The sequence below is a fragment of the Dipteris shenzhenensis genome, chromosome 22, assembly GCF_047967505.1.
Source record: "Dipteris shenzhenensis isolate YYH24624 ecotype China chromosome 22, Dip_SZ_1.0, whole genome shotgun sequence".
NCBI lineage: Eukaryota > Viridiplantae > Streptophyta > Polypodiopsida > Gleicheniales > Dipteridaceae > Dipteris > Dipteris shenzhenensis.
In genome coordinates, this window is record NC_141617.1 from 4,665,692 (window position 1) to 4,676,423 (window position 10,732).

Genomic DNA, 10,732 nt, shown 5'->3' on the forward strand with positions numbered 1-10,732 from the left:
AACAATAGTTTCATTTTTTTTGAAACATCCAATCATAATGGTTGAATTACATTTGAAATTACATGATTACAATCGCAAGGCTGATTTGACAAGTAAATACATACAAAACTATGTCATGAACGATGACGCATAAGCTATCGTCACAAGGATTTCACTTACTTAATAGGACTTGATCAATAACCCCCTTTTGTGCCATGCTAACACTTTAATTAAAAGTCCATATGGGACCCTTCCATACTTGATTGATGGGAAAGGCGTACATACTCTAGGCTATGAATAGTATTTGGATCAATGAAATGCCTTGCAATTCTTTTGTAATGATGTCATGCATGAGGGTAATTATTGTCCAAAAATGTTGGCCATGGGTGCCCTCTACTACTCACCTTGAAAGGGAGCCCTTTCCGTCATGAGTTCCGACATTCAAAGACATGCACGATTTTGAACTTTATATCAAATGGAACATTCCTTTCCTCATAATGTGGCATAGTTTAAGATTCTTAAAAAGCATAATTCAAAGATGAAATCAAGAAAGTGTGGGAGTAGAATATTTGACTAGGTGTAAATTTTGCATGCTTGTATGTTTTCTTTTGCATTTCAAATGATAGAAGAGATAATTATAGCTTGCCCCATGACAATCATATGGTATTAGGTCTATATAAGGTCCATGAAAGGTTCTCCGTTTATATTTCTGTTTGAAGATTGTAATTTATGACTATCTGATACTAAGCTATAAATGTTAGCCCCAGCACTCCCTTGTTCATGTGTGTGTGTGTGTGTGCGCGCACGCGCACCATCATATGCGATTTTACTAATATCTCCTAGTACTATCTTTAAAGCTCACACTTAACATGTCAAGCTTTCATTTATGGTTTTACCAAGAGCACAAATGATGAAATCATTAAAACAATGCAGCATTGATATGATTCAAATGTGCCAAACTTGTTTGCTATGGCATGAAGAACTTTCTTTCCAACCTCTCTTATTCAATATAGAGCTGAGATCTAGCATCCAAGTCAGTCTCTATCCTACCATTCTATTCCACTCCAAAGATTTAATGCTCCAAACAATTCCAAACATAGGCCAACCTATTTGGTCAAGCTAATGATTGCCTTAATCCTTAGTTGTATCTCATATATGCATTGCATATGGTACTAAAACCTTCGCTTGCATCGCTCCAAACAATTCCAAACATAGGCCAACCTATTTGGGTGAGTTAATGTGTTGTATCTACTACGTGCATTACACATGGTAAAGAAACCTTCCCTAAGACTTGGAGAATATATAGTCAATGAAGAGACTATATGACTTAGTGCTCACTTTCTTTACAAATGTTAAATTTAAGTGATAATGCCTATAGCCACGTACGATGACAAGAGCATTACTAATAGATGAACATTTTGGAGAAAGATAAGGGTGCTGAGGATGTTTGATTAAAATGTGTAATAGTAGCAAGGGTACCCATAGCCATTGGTGAAACAGGTTGTACTAGAATGTTGCAATTCCCTAGTCTACTAGTGGACCGATACAAGAAAAGAGGTAGAAAGAGCACTTGCATGTATTGAGACACAAATTTCTCATGTCCAAAATGGATAATTGCACAAGGCTATACCTCACTCAATTGCATATCGCATCTCTTGATAAAGTTAGCAAAGTGGATCAATCTCAAGCTAATCATCTATGATCCAAGCATATCAAACACCTAGGTAGGCTTTGTATCAACTATTGGAACTAGGTGGGAGGAAAGGTAGTCTAGGTTAAGACATGAAAGACTGACTAGATAGCAAACATAATGGAAATGGAAATGGACGTGAAATGCTAGAAAGAAATGAACAACCAAAGGAAAGTACTTACATAACCAAAAGAGACTTGAGGCTTGATTGATTTGACAAGTGTAAGTATAATGCCTTTATAGGATAGGCACACACACACACACAAAGTACCAAATGTATATGGGATAACTCCCAATATGACACGTGGCACTACTAGGCACCTAGTACTATACAACTCACACTAGGACTCACTAGAACAAACCAAAACTGACTCAATTTCACTCAATTTCCTAACACCCCCCCATGGAGGAAAGGTGAGTGACTATTGGAATGGAACCAAGAATAGAACATAACAATGATGGTAATTGGACTGTGCAATGATGGTCTAGAACTTTAAGTTTGTCAGACCTCATAGGGCCCCCAAGTGGAATAATTTCCCTCTTTTATTTGCTATTTGTAAACCTGACCCATGTATGACTAAGGGAAGTCAGCTTTGGAAAACACTATGGAATGCATTTGAATAGATCAAGAGTCAAATAGTTTTTGGAAAAGGAAGTTTCATGGCATTAGATTCAATTTGGGTGTCAGTTTTTTTCAAGAATAAACAGCTAAGTGATGAGTTCCTTGCTAGAGCCTAGCATCTCTCTAAAAAAGGGTTGCAAACCTAGGATGACTTGTGGGACAAAGGTAACATCAGATGGAAGACATGTTTAATGATGAGTACTTATGTGATGAATAGTTAGTTGCAAGTTGGCGTGATAAGAATGTACATGTGTTTGCTGACTGACTCCCTTCTGTTTTGGCCCATGCTAAGTACCATCTGGTCCAAGATATTCGTAACTTTAATGATCAGCTTTCTTAGCTACAGGTGGAAGTTGATGATAATTTCAGATCCTTTGACACTGCACTAACTCCCCTCGAGATTGATAGACCCAGCCTATCCCTTCTCTATTTCCTATTAATGAAAAGCCAAAATTTTGATTTATTTTTCCTGGACTTGGGATGTTCTCATCAGAGTATACTAGGTGCATCAGCCTTCCACAAAAGTGGCAGATTTGTTCTTTCCCAGTTTTCTCTGCTAGTAAGAAGAGCAAGTGGACTGAAGTGTTTTGGTTGTTCCTTTGTGGATAATTTTTTGTACTACAGGGAAGCTATTGTACAGATCTTATGATTCTAATATAAAGCCACACACCATAGAAAACCCATACATCATTTTAGGAGGACTATCCAAGGCAGATAACCTTTATTGACTCAACACACATGATTTATTGCATTCATTTTTGGGAAACACCCCCAGGGCACAGTACCCAAATACAACATGCTTAGAAAACAAATGGATCATCACTCCATCATCCTGTGAAGAGAGAGAGAGATGTCAGAGTTTAGTGAGAGCTTGAACTTGTGTCAGAGGGTCATCATCTTCATCATCACTAGTGGCGGCTGCAACCCAACTGGCATGGTCCTTAGTTTGATGTTTGGTAAGCTTCTAGTAGCATCTATCCTCCATATGACCAAGCTTGTTACAAAAGGTGCACTTGAGAGGCTTAAATGACTTTGTCTTTCCATGTGCGGGTGGAGGCCTGGGTTTCCATTTACTGGTGGAGGCAAGAGCCTCTATAGTATCTGATGAATAGATTGGAGATTCTTTGTTTTGGCAATCTTTTTCGAGAAGAAGAGCCACCATATCATCAAAGGTAGGCGTGGCAAGCCTAAATACTTCAAGAGTGTGCTCAAAACGAGTGACTCCTTCTATAATCTTCATGAGGACAACCATTTTCATGTCCTTGTCGTCTGGGGAACTTTCAAGCTGGAAAGTTGTTAAACAAGAGATTGCATTTTTACTAAATGTGTACTCAAGGTATCCTCCATTTTCAACTTATAAAATTGCAACTTCAAGAAAACCTTGGAGCTTGTGATTTTGTTACCAAAAAGATTCTCGAGACGTGCCCAAATCACCTTGGCTGTCAATTTGAAGTCGATATGATGAATCAAAGTGTCATTGAGACAAACTTTGATAATGGCAATAGCCTTTGAGTTGTGTTGCTTCCATATCTTGAGTTGTTGAGAATTCATTGTTGTAGTGTAGTCCTGATCGTCCTCAATGACATAACATAGATTTTCTTTCATGAGTCCAGCAGTAAGCTGCACCTTAGTTTGCCAAGTAGGGAATCCTTCCCCTGTGAACTTCTCCACAAGCAATGAGGTTGAAGAGAGAGAACTCATTATGTACGTTGAGAAATGGTGAGCTGGGAAAAAAATGGTCAGAAAGCGGGCAGTTTGACGTAGAATGGTGGTTAGATGCGGGTAGTTTGACATAGAATAGTGGTTAGATGCGGGCAACTTGTTGTAAATGTCGGGCGGGTGGAGCAGAAATGTCAGGTAGGTGGAGAAAAAATGTTGGACAAAAATGCCATAGAAAATGGTGGGCAAAGATGGAACAAAAATGGCAAGAAGATTGGAGCAAAAAGACTGGCAAGATGGTAGAATGGCGGGTAGAATGGTGACTAGGCAGAGAATGGCGGGCAGAAAATGGTGGTAGTTGGATTGGACAGAAAGTTGAGGCTATAGCTGAAATCTCTAATGTTTGTTGAGGTCGAACTTGAAGAATTCATTGTTGGAGAAGCCACAATGTCATTGGAGAAGCTCATTTTTGGAGAAGCAATTGCCGGGGAAGATGCGTTGAAGGGGAAGGGAGCTCTATCTTAGAGGAGAGGATAGCTTCCATTTGTGAGCCTCCCTCATCCTCTAGATTGAGCATGCAAAGTAGGGAAAGGGCTAGACACATGGCTCTGAGACCACATGTTGGAACTAGGTGGGAGGCAAGGTAGTGTAGGCTAATACATGAAAGACTTGACTAGATAGCAAACATAATGGAAATGGAATGCTAGAAAGAAATGAACAACCAAAGGAAAGTACTGACATAACCAAAAGAGTCTTGAGGCTTGATTGATTTGACAAGTGAAAGTACAATGCCTTTATAGGATAAGCACACACACACACAGTAAGTACCAAATGTATATGGGACAACTCCCAATATTCAATGCATTTTCTATGAGATTCTAAACATTTACCCATTTTCTATGAGATTCTTAACAATTGTGAAAATTGTGTTGCATGCATGCTAGAAAGATGTGGGACACACTTTTCGAATTGTCATCTTTAGTGACAAAATAATAATTGCTGTAACACCACAAGCCCAAATTAGTTCATGCAACGGGTTCATCTTGAGTTTATCAATGGCTTTCATGAATTTAGAGGTCCTTTGTTTTATGCAAGGAATTACTAGAGGATGCTAATCCCCATATAAGAGCCGAATATAGAAGCACTCAAATTTTAGCTCAATAAGGACACCCTTTGAAATATCATGGACACACTAATGTCAGTGTTGGTGCTCTTGCAAACTTGGTTGGATGAAGTTTTCTTTTGTGGGAGCAATGTTCCTTAAACATAGGATCTAAATCCCTTGAAGAACTTTAGAGAAAATTGTATAAATTCCACAAAAGTATGCCCATAAGTTAGCAACCATCTCAAATGAGCCCACTCAATTATCTACATCATATGTACATAGGTCACTCAACATAAGTAGGTAATGATTCTATTTGACTCTACTAACAATGATTCTATGCATTGAAATAGTAAAAAGAAACTATATATGGTTGTATACAAGTCTATTAAGGAGAAGGAGTATGCGTTGGCATTATAGTGAGAGCCTTTGGACTAGAGGTAGGGTTGGCTCCCAATAGCATGTGGAAGTGTTCTCATTCTAAAAGATAGTTTTATGAAAAGTTGCATGGATGAATATCTATTGCCTATACGTGCAAACTCAGACTTGTGTCTTTGTGCATGTTTTGTAGGCAATAATTGAACATTTTCTATAGCAAAGGATGTAAGAAAAGGAGATAGATTAAGATACTAGGGTTAGTAGAAGTTTGGATTGACTCATGCACGACTTGGGGATAATAATAAAATTTTAGGTTCTAACACATTACGCAGTAACCTGAGCCCTTCCAAAGGGGCTCTACAAAGTAATAAATTGTTTCACTACATATGCAAAGGTTCATCATTAAAAGTTAAACATGATAGCCTCAAACCAATATCTTCCCAAGTGCAATGCTAGTGAGGTTAAAAGCAAGATTTGTTAAAAGTCTTTTCACAAATAAATACTTGAAAGGGTGAATCGCCCATCTTACTAATCATCATGAAGATAGATAATATTTTAGTGTGCAAGCTTACAATAGCTTAGTATGATCTTTGAGACCTTTTTCTGCTCTGGATGGTGGTCATATCATTGCCAACTTCTTTCTAAAGGGTTTTAAGTTAAAGACCCGAGTATGTAGTATAATCTTTGAGCCTTGATGGCCACATCATTGCCAATTCCCCCTTTCTAATAGGTTTAAAGTTTAAGACCCAAGCATGCATGGCACACTAGAGTGTGTGCATACTTCATAAATATCCTCATATAAGCAACCAAGTAGTAGAGAGATTCAAAATTTGGAGACCACAACATTGCATCTATACCATTGATTTTATGTGGTAATTCAATGATCTGGATTCGGTCCTCTTCAAAAGATGTTTGCTTTTACTAGAAGAATTCTTGGCCCTCTTAAGAGTCTTTTCTTTTTTAGTTCTTGAAATGACTCAAATTTCTTCAAATAAATGTTTTTCATTTGAAGGTTTTTTCCTTCTATCCCTTGTTCTTTCAATTCCTTTGATAGATTCTTCCATTCCAGGAAATGCATCACCAATGGATATGAATCTAGCCTTGCCATCTCTGCTCAAGAGGAGTATACTACTTTAGCTTTTATAGTACTTGAGCTCCTGAGTAGCACCTACCCTAGCAACTCTCGACCAGATCGGGAATGATCTCTATTGGGGAACAAAGCACGACAAAATCTTACTCCTCTTGAATGGAATGCTTCTCGTTCTCACTCTCCCTTGTTGAGGGTGGGAGGAGCATTGAACATATGGTTTTTGGTGTAGGCGGCGTTCTGTTTAGATAAGTGCACAGTGAGAGAGGACTCAAGATCATTCAACGAAAACGCATCTCTGCGTGTTGTACTCTGAGTTCAAACAGTCTGAGCTTCCTCTCTCTCTCTCTCTCTCTCTCTCTCTCTTACTCATACACTTTCATAGGGTTTAAAGGAGCAAAGAATGACATCTTGGACTGCAGCAAACAAAGATGATGAAATGTAGTTTTATAAAAACTAGTTTCAGGAAACAGAAACCGGCCAAAGAACAAACTTAGCCCATCAAGCGTACAATTTGAATGTCTCAGGAGATCTTCAGAATTTGCATAATCAGGAATGCTCAGGCTGCTGATCTTCACCACTTTCCTTCTATTTACAAATCGATACAGTGCACTGGCTTTCCGTAGAAGCTTAGTATTGTGGATTTCGACAGGTTTGTCGTTTTTCGCCACCCCATTGTTGACTTCAAGCACTGTGCGCCAGCTCCATTTTCGGTGCTGCATGGATCGCCTCACAGGACATCCACGAATCGGCCAGAGGATGCAGAGTTGATCTGCCTGGAAACTCCACTTCTAATCTATCGTTCCCTAAGAGGAAACGCTCCAACTGTGCAGCCTTTATTCTGTTAAAAGTCTCGACTTCGACCATACTTTGAGTCGGCATTTTGTCGATGGGAAGCTTCGCTGTCCCATTCAAACTTTCCTGCAGCAATATTTCCGCGAAGAGCCTTTCCCTACTTGCCCTGTCGATTTTTTCACGATCAGCGAAGTCTGGCAAATTGGGCGTTGAAGTGCTATGTCGGTCGTTGGGATTGCCTTGGTTTGCTAATTGGCTGTCAAGCACAGATTTAAGATGGCTTCCATTCAAGGCGAGATGGTTCGCCCAAGTGGCGTTAAAAGACGAATCGGTCTGTAGCTGCGAGGCAGCTTGCAGAAACTGCTGGCTAGAAAAGCTTTGGAACAAACTGTCGTTTTGAAATATCCCGGAGGATGCGGGAGTTACGGACGAATTACCGTCTACAAGAAAGAAACCGGAACTAGTGTCTAGAGTAGGCAGATCGTGAGTGCTATGAGTAGAAGAGTGCGGCTTCAAAACAGAAATCCCGGAGGGGGTAGTCCAAAGGTGAAATCCGTTGCGTTGCACGGATGGGGACGTCGGTATGCCTGTCAGTTTCTGAACCATGTCTCGGAAGTTAGACATGTCAGCTGAGAGAACTGTTATGGGAGGTTTACTCATTGCTCTGGATCGTCTCTTGCTCGTTTTCTTGACTCCAGCACCCGGAGCTGCGTGCACAGATAAGGCCGCAGATGTGGGTGTGTACGAGGAAGACGACAAAGAGCTTCCTGTGGCACCTTTTGCTCCCCCGGACGACGTTGGCCAGCCCACTTCCTCAGGCTTAACGGTGGTGAGCAACGCTGCGCAATCTTGCTGAGACGACAAACCGCCTTGCAAAGCTTCAGTGGAAAGGAGCGATTGGGCACACATGGAAGAGAAAGCAGCGTGATGCTGCCAAGCACGGAGCAGAGCGCCAGGGTCACGGTGATCACCCGGCCATGGAGCATTGCTGGGCGGCTGGGGAGAAGCCCGCAGTGCGGAGAAGGAATCGCTGACACCTTCTATGACGGACGTGGGGGGGGAAGGAGAGCTCTGAGAAGGTGGCTCGGAGGAGAGAGGAAGCTGCTGGGAAAGGGTTTGGGAGGTGGGGAGGAACCAAGGGTGGGAAGCAGCAGGTGCGTCATGCGGCCAGGAAGAGGGAGATGATCGCGAGGAAAGCATTGCGAGAGGGAAGCAGGCAAGGAGGATGGATTCTCAATCGAAGGAGTAGAGAAGAAAGCTAGTGGAATGATCTTTCAATCCAAGGAGTAGAGAAGCATGGGTGCTGAAAGCTATGGCGAAGTTATCTTGTGAAGCTTTGAAGCTTTTGGCTATGGCGAAAAAGACCTTACCAGGCAAAATATGAAATGGCAGACACTCCACAAATACACGCCGCCTTCATATATACGAATCCTCCCTTAGTCAACAGTCAAACCTTGCTGACCCCCTCCCCACCGTCATTCCACGTCCGAATCTTGTCACCCCCTATTGGATATTGTCCCTTGAACAAGAATTTTAGAGGTCCAACAACACATTTATAAACTTGCGCTCTAGCTATCGCCTATAACCCTTGCTTTTGGAGATGCAAAAACTAGAGACTGATTGCTCTGGCGCCTTGTCCTTAAATTCATGGGAATGATGATTTTCATGGCCCTCCTTCCCTCCTCGTCCTCGTCTATGGAAAGTGTTGGTTTTTCTTGGGCTAATTTGGGCCAAGTGTAGGAAGTTTGGTCAAGTTGACTGTATTGGAAATTTGGCTAGTGTTTGATTTTGTGTTAGGTCTTCATGGGCATTAAAGGTGCCTTCCTTTAAAACTATCTCAACTACTCTACCTTTCATTTAAGCACGGCCATAGTGATTGCCACCTTGTTTTCAACTTGGCCGCGTTGGTGCCTACAAACATTGCTTCCTCCCTTCCCTCACTGAGCCAAGCCTCTATGCACAAACTAGGTGTGGTTTCATTGATCATAGAGTGATGGGTTACCCAGTCCATCAACAACTGATGTCAACAACTCCATCACAATGTCAGAAGTTGCATTTTCGTTTCACTAGATTTCCACTCCTCTTACAAAATATCATCTATAATACTAGATATTTGCCTCTTGCATCCCCAGCTGTCCATCCATAACTCTGGTCTACCAAGCCATGCTTTCCACCAAAGGCTAGACATGGTTTAACTATATGAAGCATTGACAAAAATACACCTCGAACTGTTTTCCCCAAGTATCATATCAAGTATGTATACATTATTATGCTTCGAGCAAATTTTTAATTTGTTTCTCCTCAAAGGTCTTTTCTAATACGATTCATATGGTTGGTGTTCTTAATGCAACATCACATTCCATACTAATGCATTTTATCATCTCCATCATATACTATAATTCCATTTGCTTGGTAGCGGTATTCTTTAAAGGGTGGTTGGGCCAAGTGCCAAAAATCAATTCCCTAAGACCTTCTAGCAAACGTAGCCCAAATTTGGTCGTGCTAGATGGTGATACTGTGACGGGGATGCAGCATCAAGTCACTGTGTAGATGCTAACATCCTCTCTACAACCACTCGCCTTTTCAAATACTTTATTGATGTTGGTCAACAAAGCTTCTTCAACTTGTACCTTGACCATATACAATGGACTTCATAGTCTTTTATATGATTTGCCATTGACATTGAGATATAAAGTGCCATACTACTTTGTCAAAGATACTCACCTTTACTCAGCCTACCTCCATACATGCGCCCATCCATGTAAAATAGGTGGCCATGTTTGGATTTCAAATTAAAAACACTTACATATAATGGCACAATGTGTGAGAATCATAAACATGTGAAAAGATAGCCCAATCATGAACAACTCAACTGCATTGAGAAAAATACAGTTGGCCTTCATGCACACATAAACATAGCGTTATAAGATATGAAGCTGAGATTCAAAGATGCATCACTTCTTTATCATGGAACAAGATGAATTGTATGAGCAAAAGAAGTGAATAGATTGAGATTTAATAAACTTTTTCACTGGCTTCAAGAAAAACCATATTTAGATTAACATTCCAAATATCATGAAATGAAATATTGGATATATATAGTAGGGATGATCAATGAACAAGCTCCTACAAAAAGGAAAGAGCTATTGGAAGATGATCTATACGACTTAAGGGATTTAAATAATGCTCCCATGTAAATTTTATAACAAATTTATAGTCTTTATGAATTTCATTAACCTAAAAACCATGTCAAAATTGAGGATATGCTCTTTGATAAAATAGGTTCGGATTTTGCCCATAATGATAAAGAAATCTCTTTATAGCCCATTTCATGTATGAGCCACTTTTCTTACAATTGATTAGGATCAATTTTAAATGCGTCCTTGTCTTCAATAGTATACGACTGTCTATAAATAAATT

The 10,732-nt window shown here is 40.3% G+C and overlaps 1 protein-coding gene across 1 annotated transcript; it reads right to left on the reverse strand.

Moving 5' to 3' along the window:
- Positions 1 to 6,949: 6,949 nt before the first annotated feature.
- On the reverse strand, positions 6,950 to 8,678 carry LOC147887640 (uncharacterized). Its single transcript, XM_087393712.1, has one exon. It carries the CDS (start codon positions 8,510 to 8,512, stop codon positions 7,202 to 7,204), a length of 1,311 nt encoding a protein of 436 aa, XP_087249838.1. The 5' UTR covers positions 8,513 to 8,678; the 3' UTR covers positions 6,950 to 7,201.
- Between the last annotated feature and the right edge of the window lie 2,054 nt (positions 8,679 to 10,732).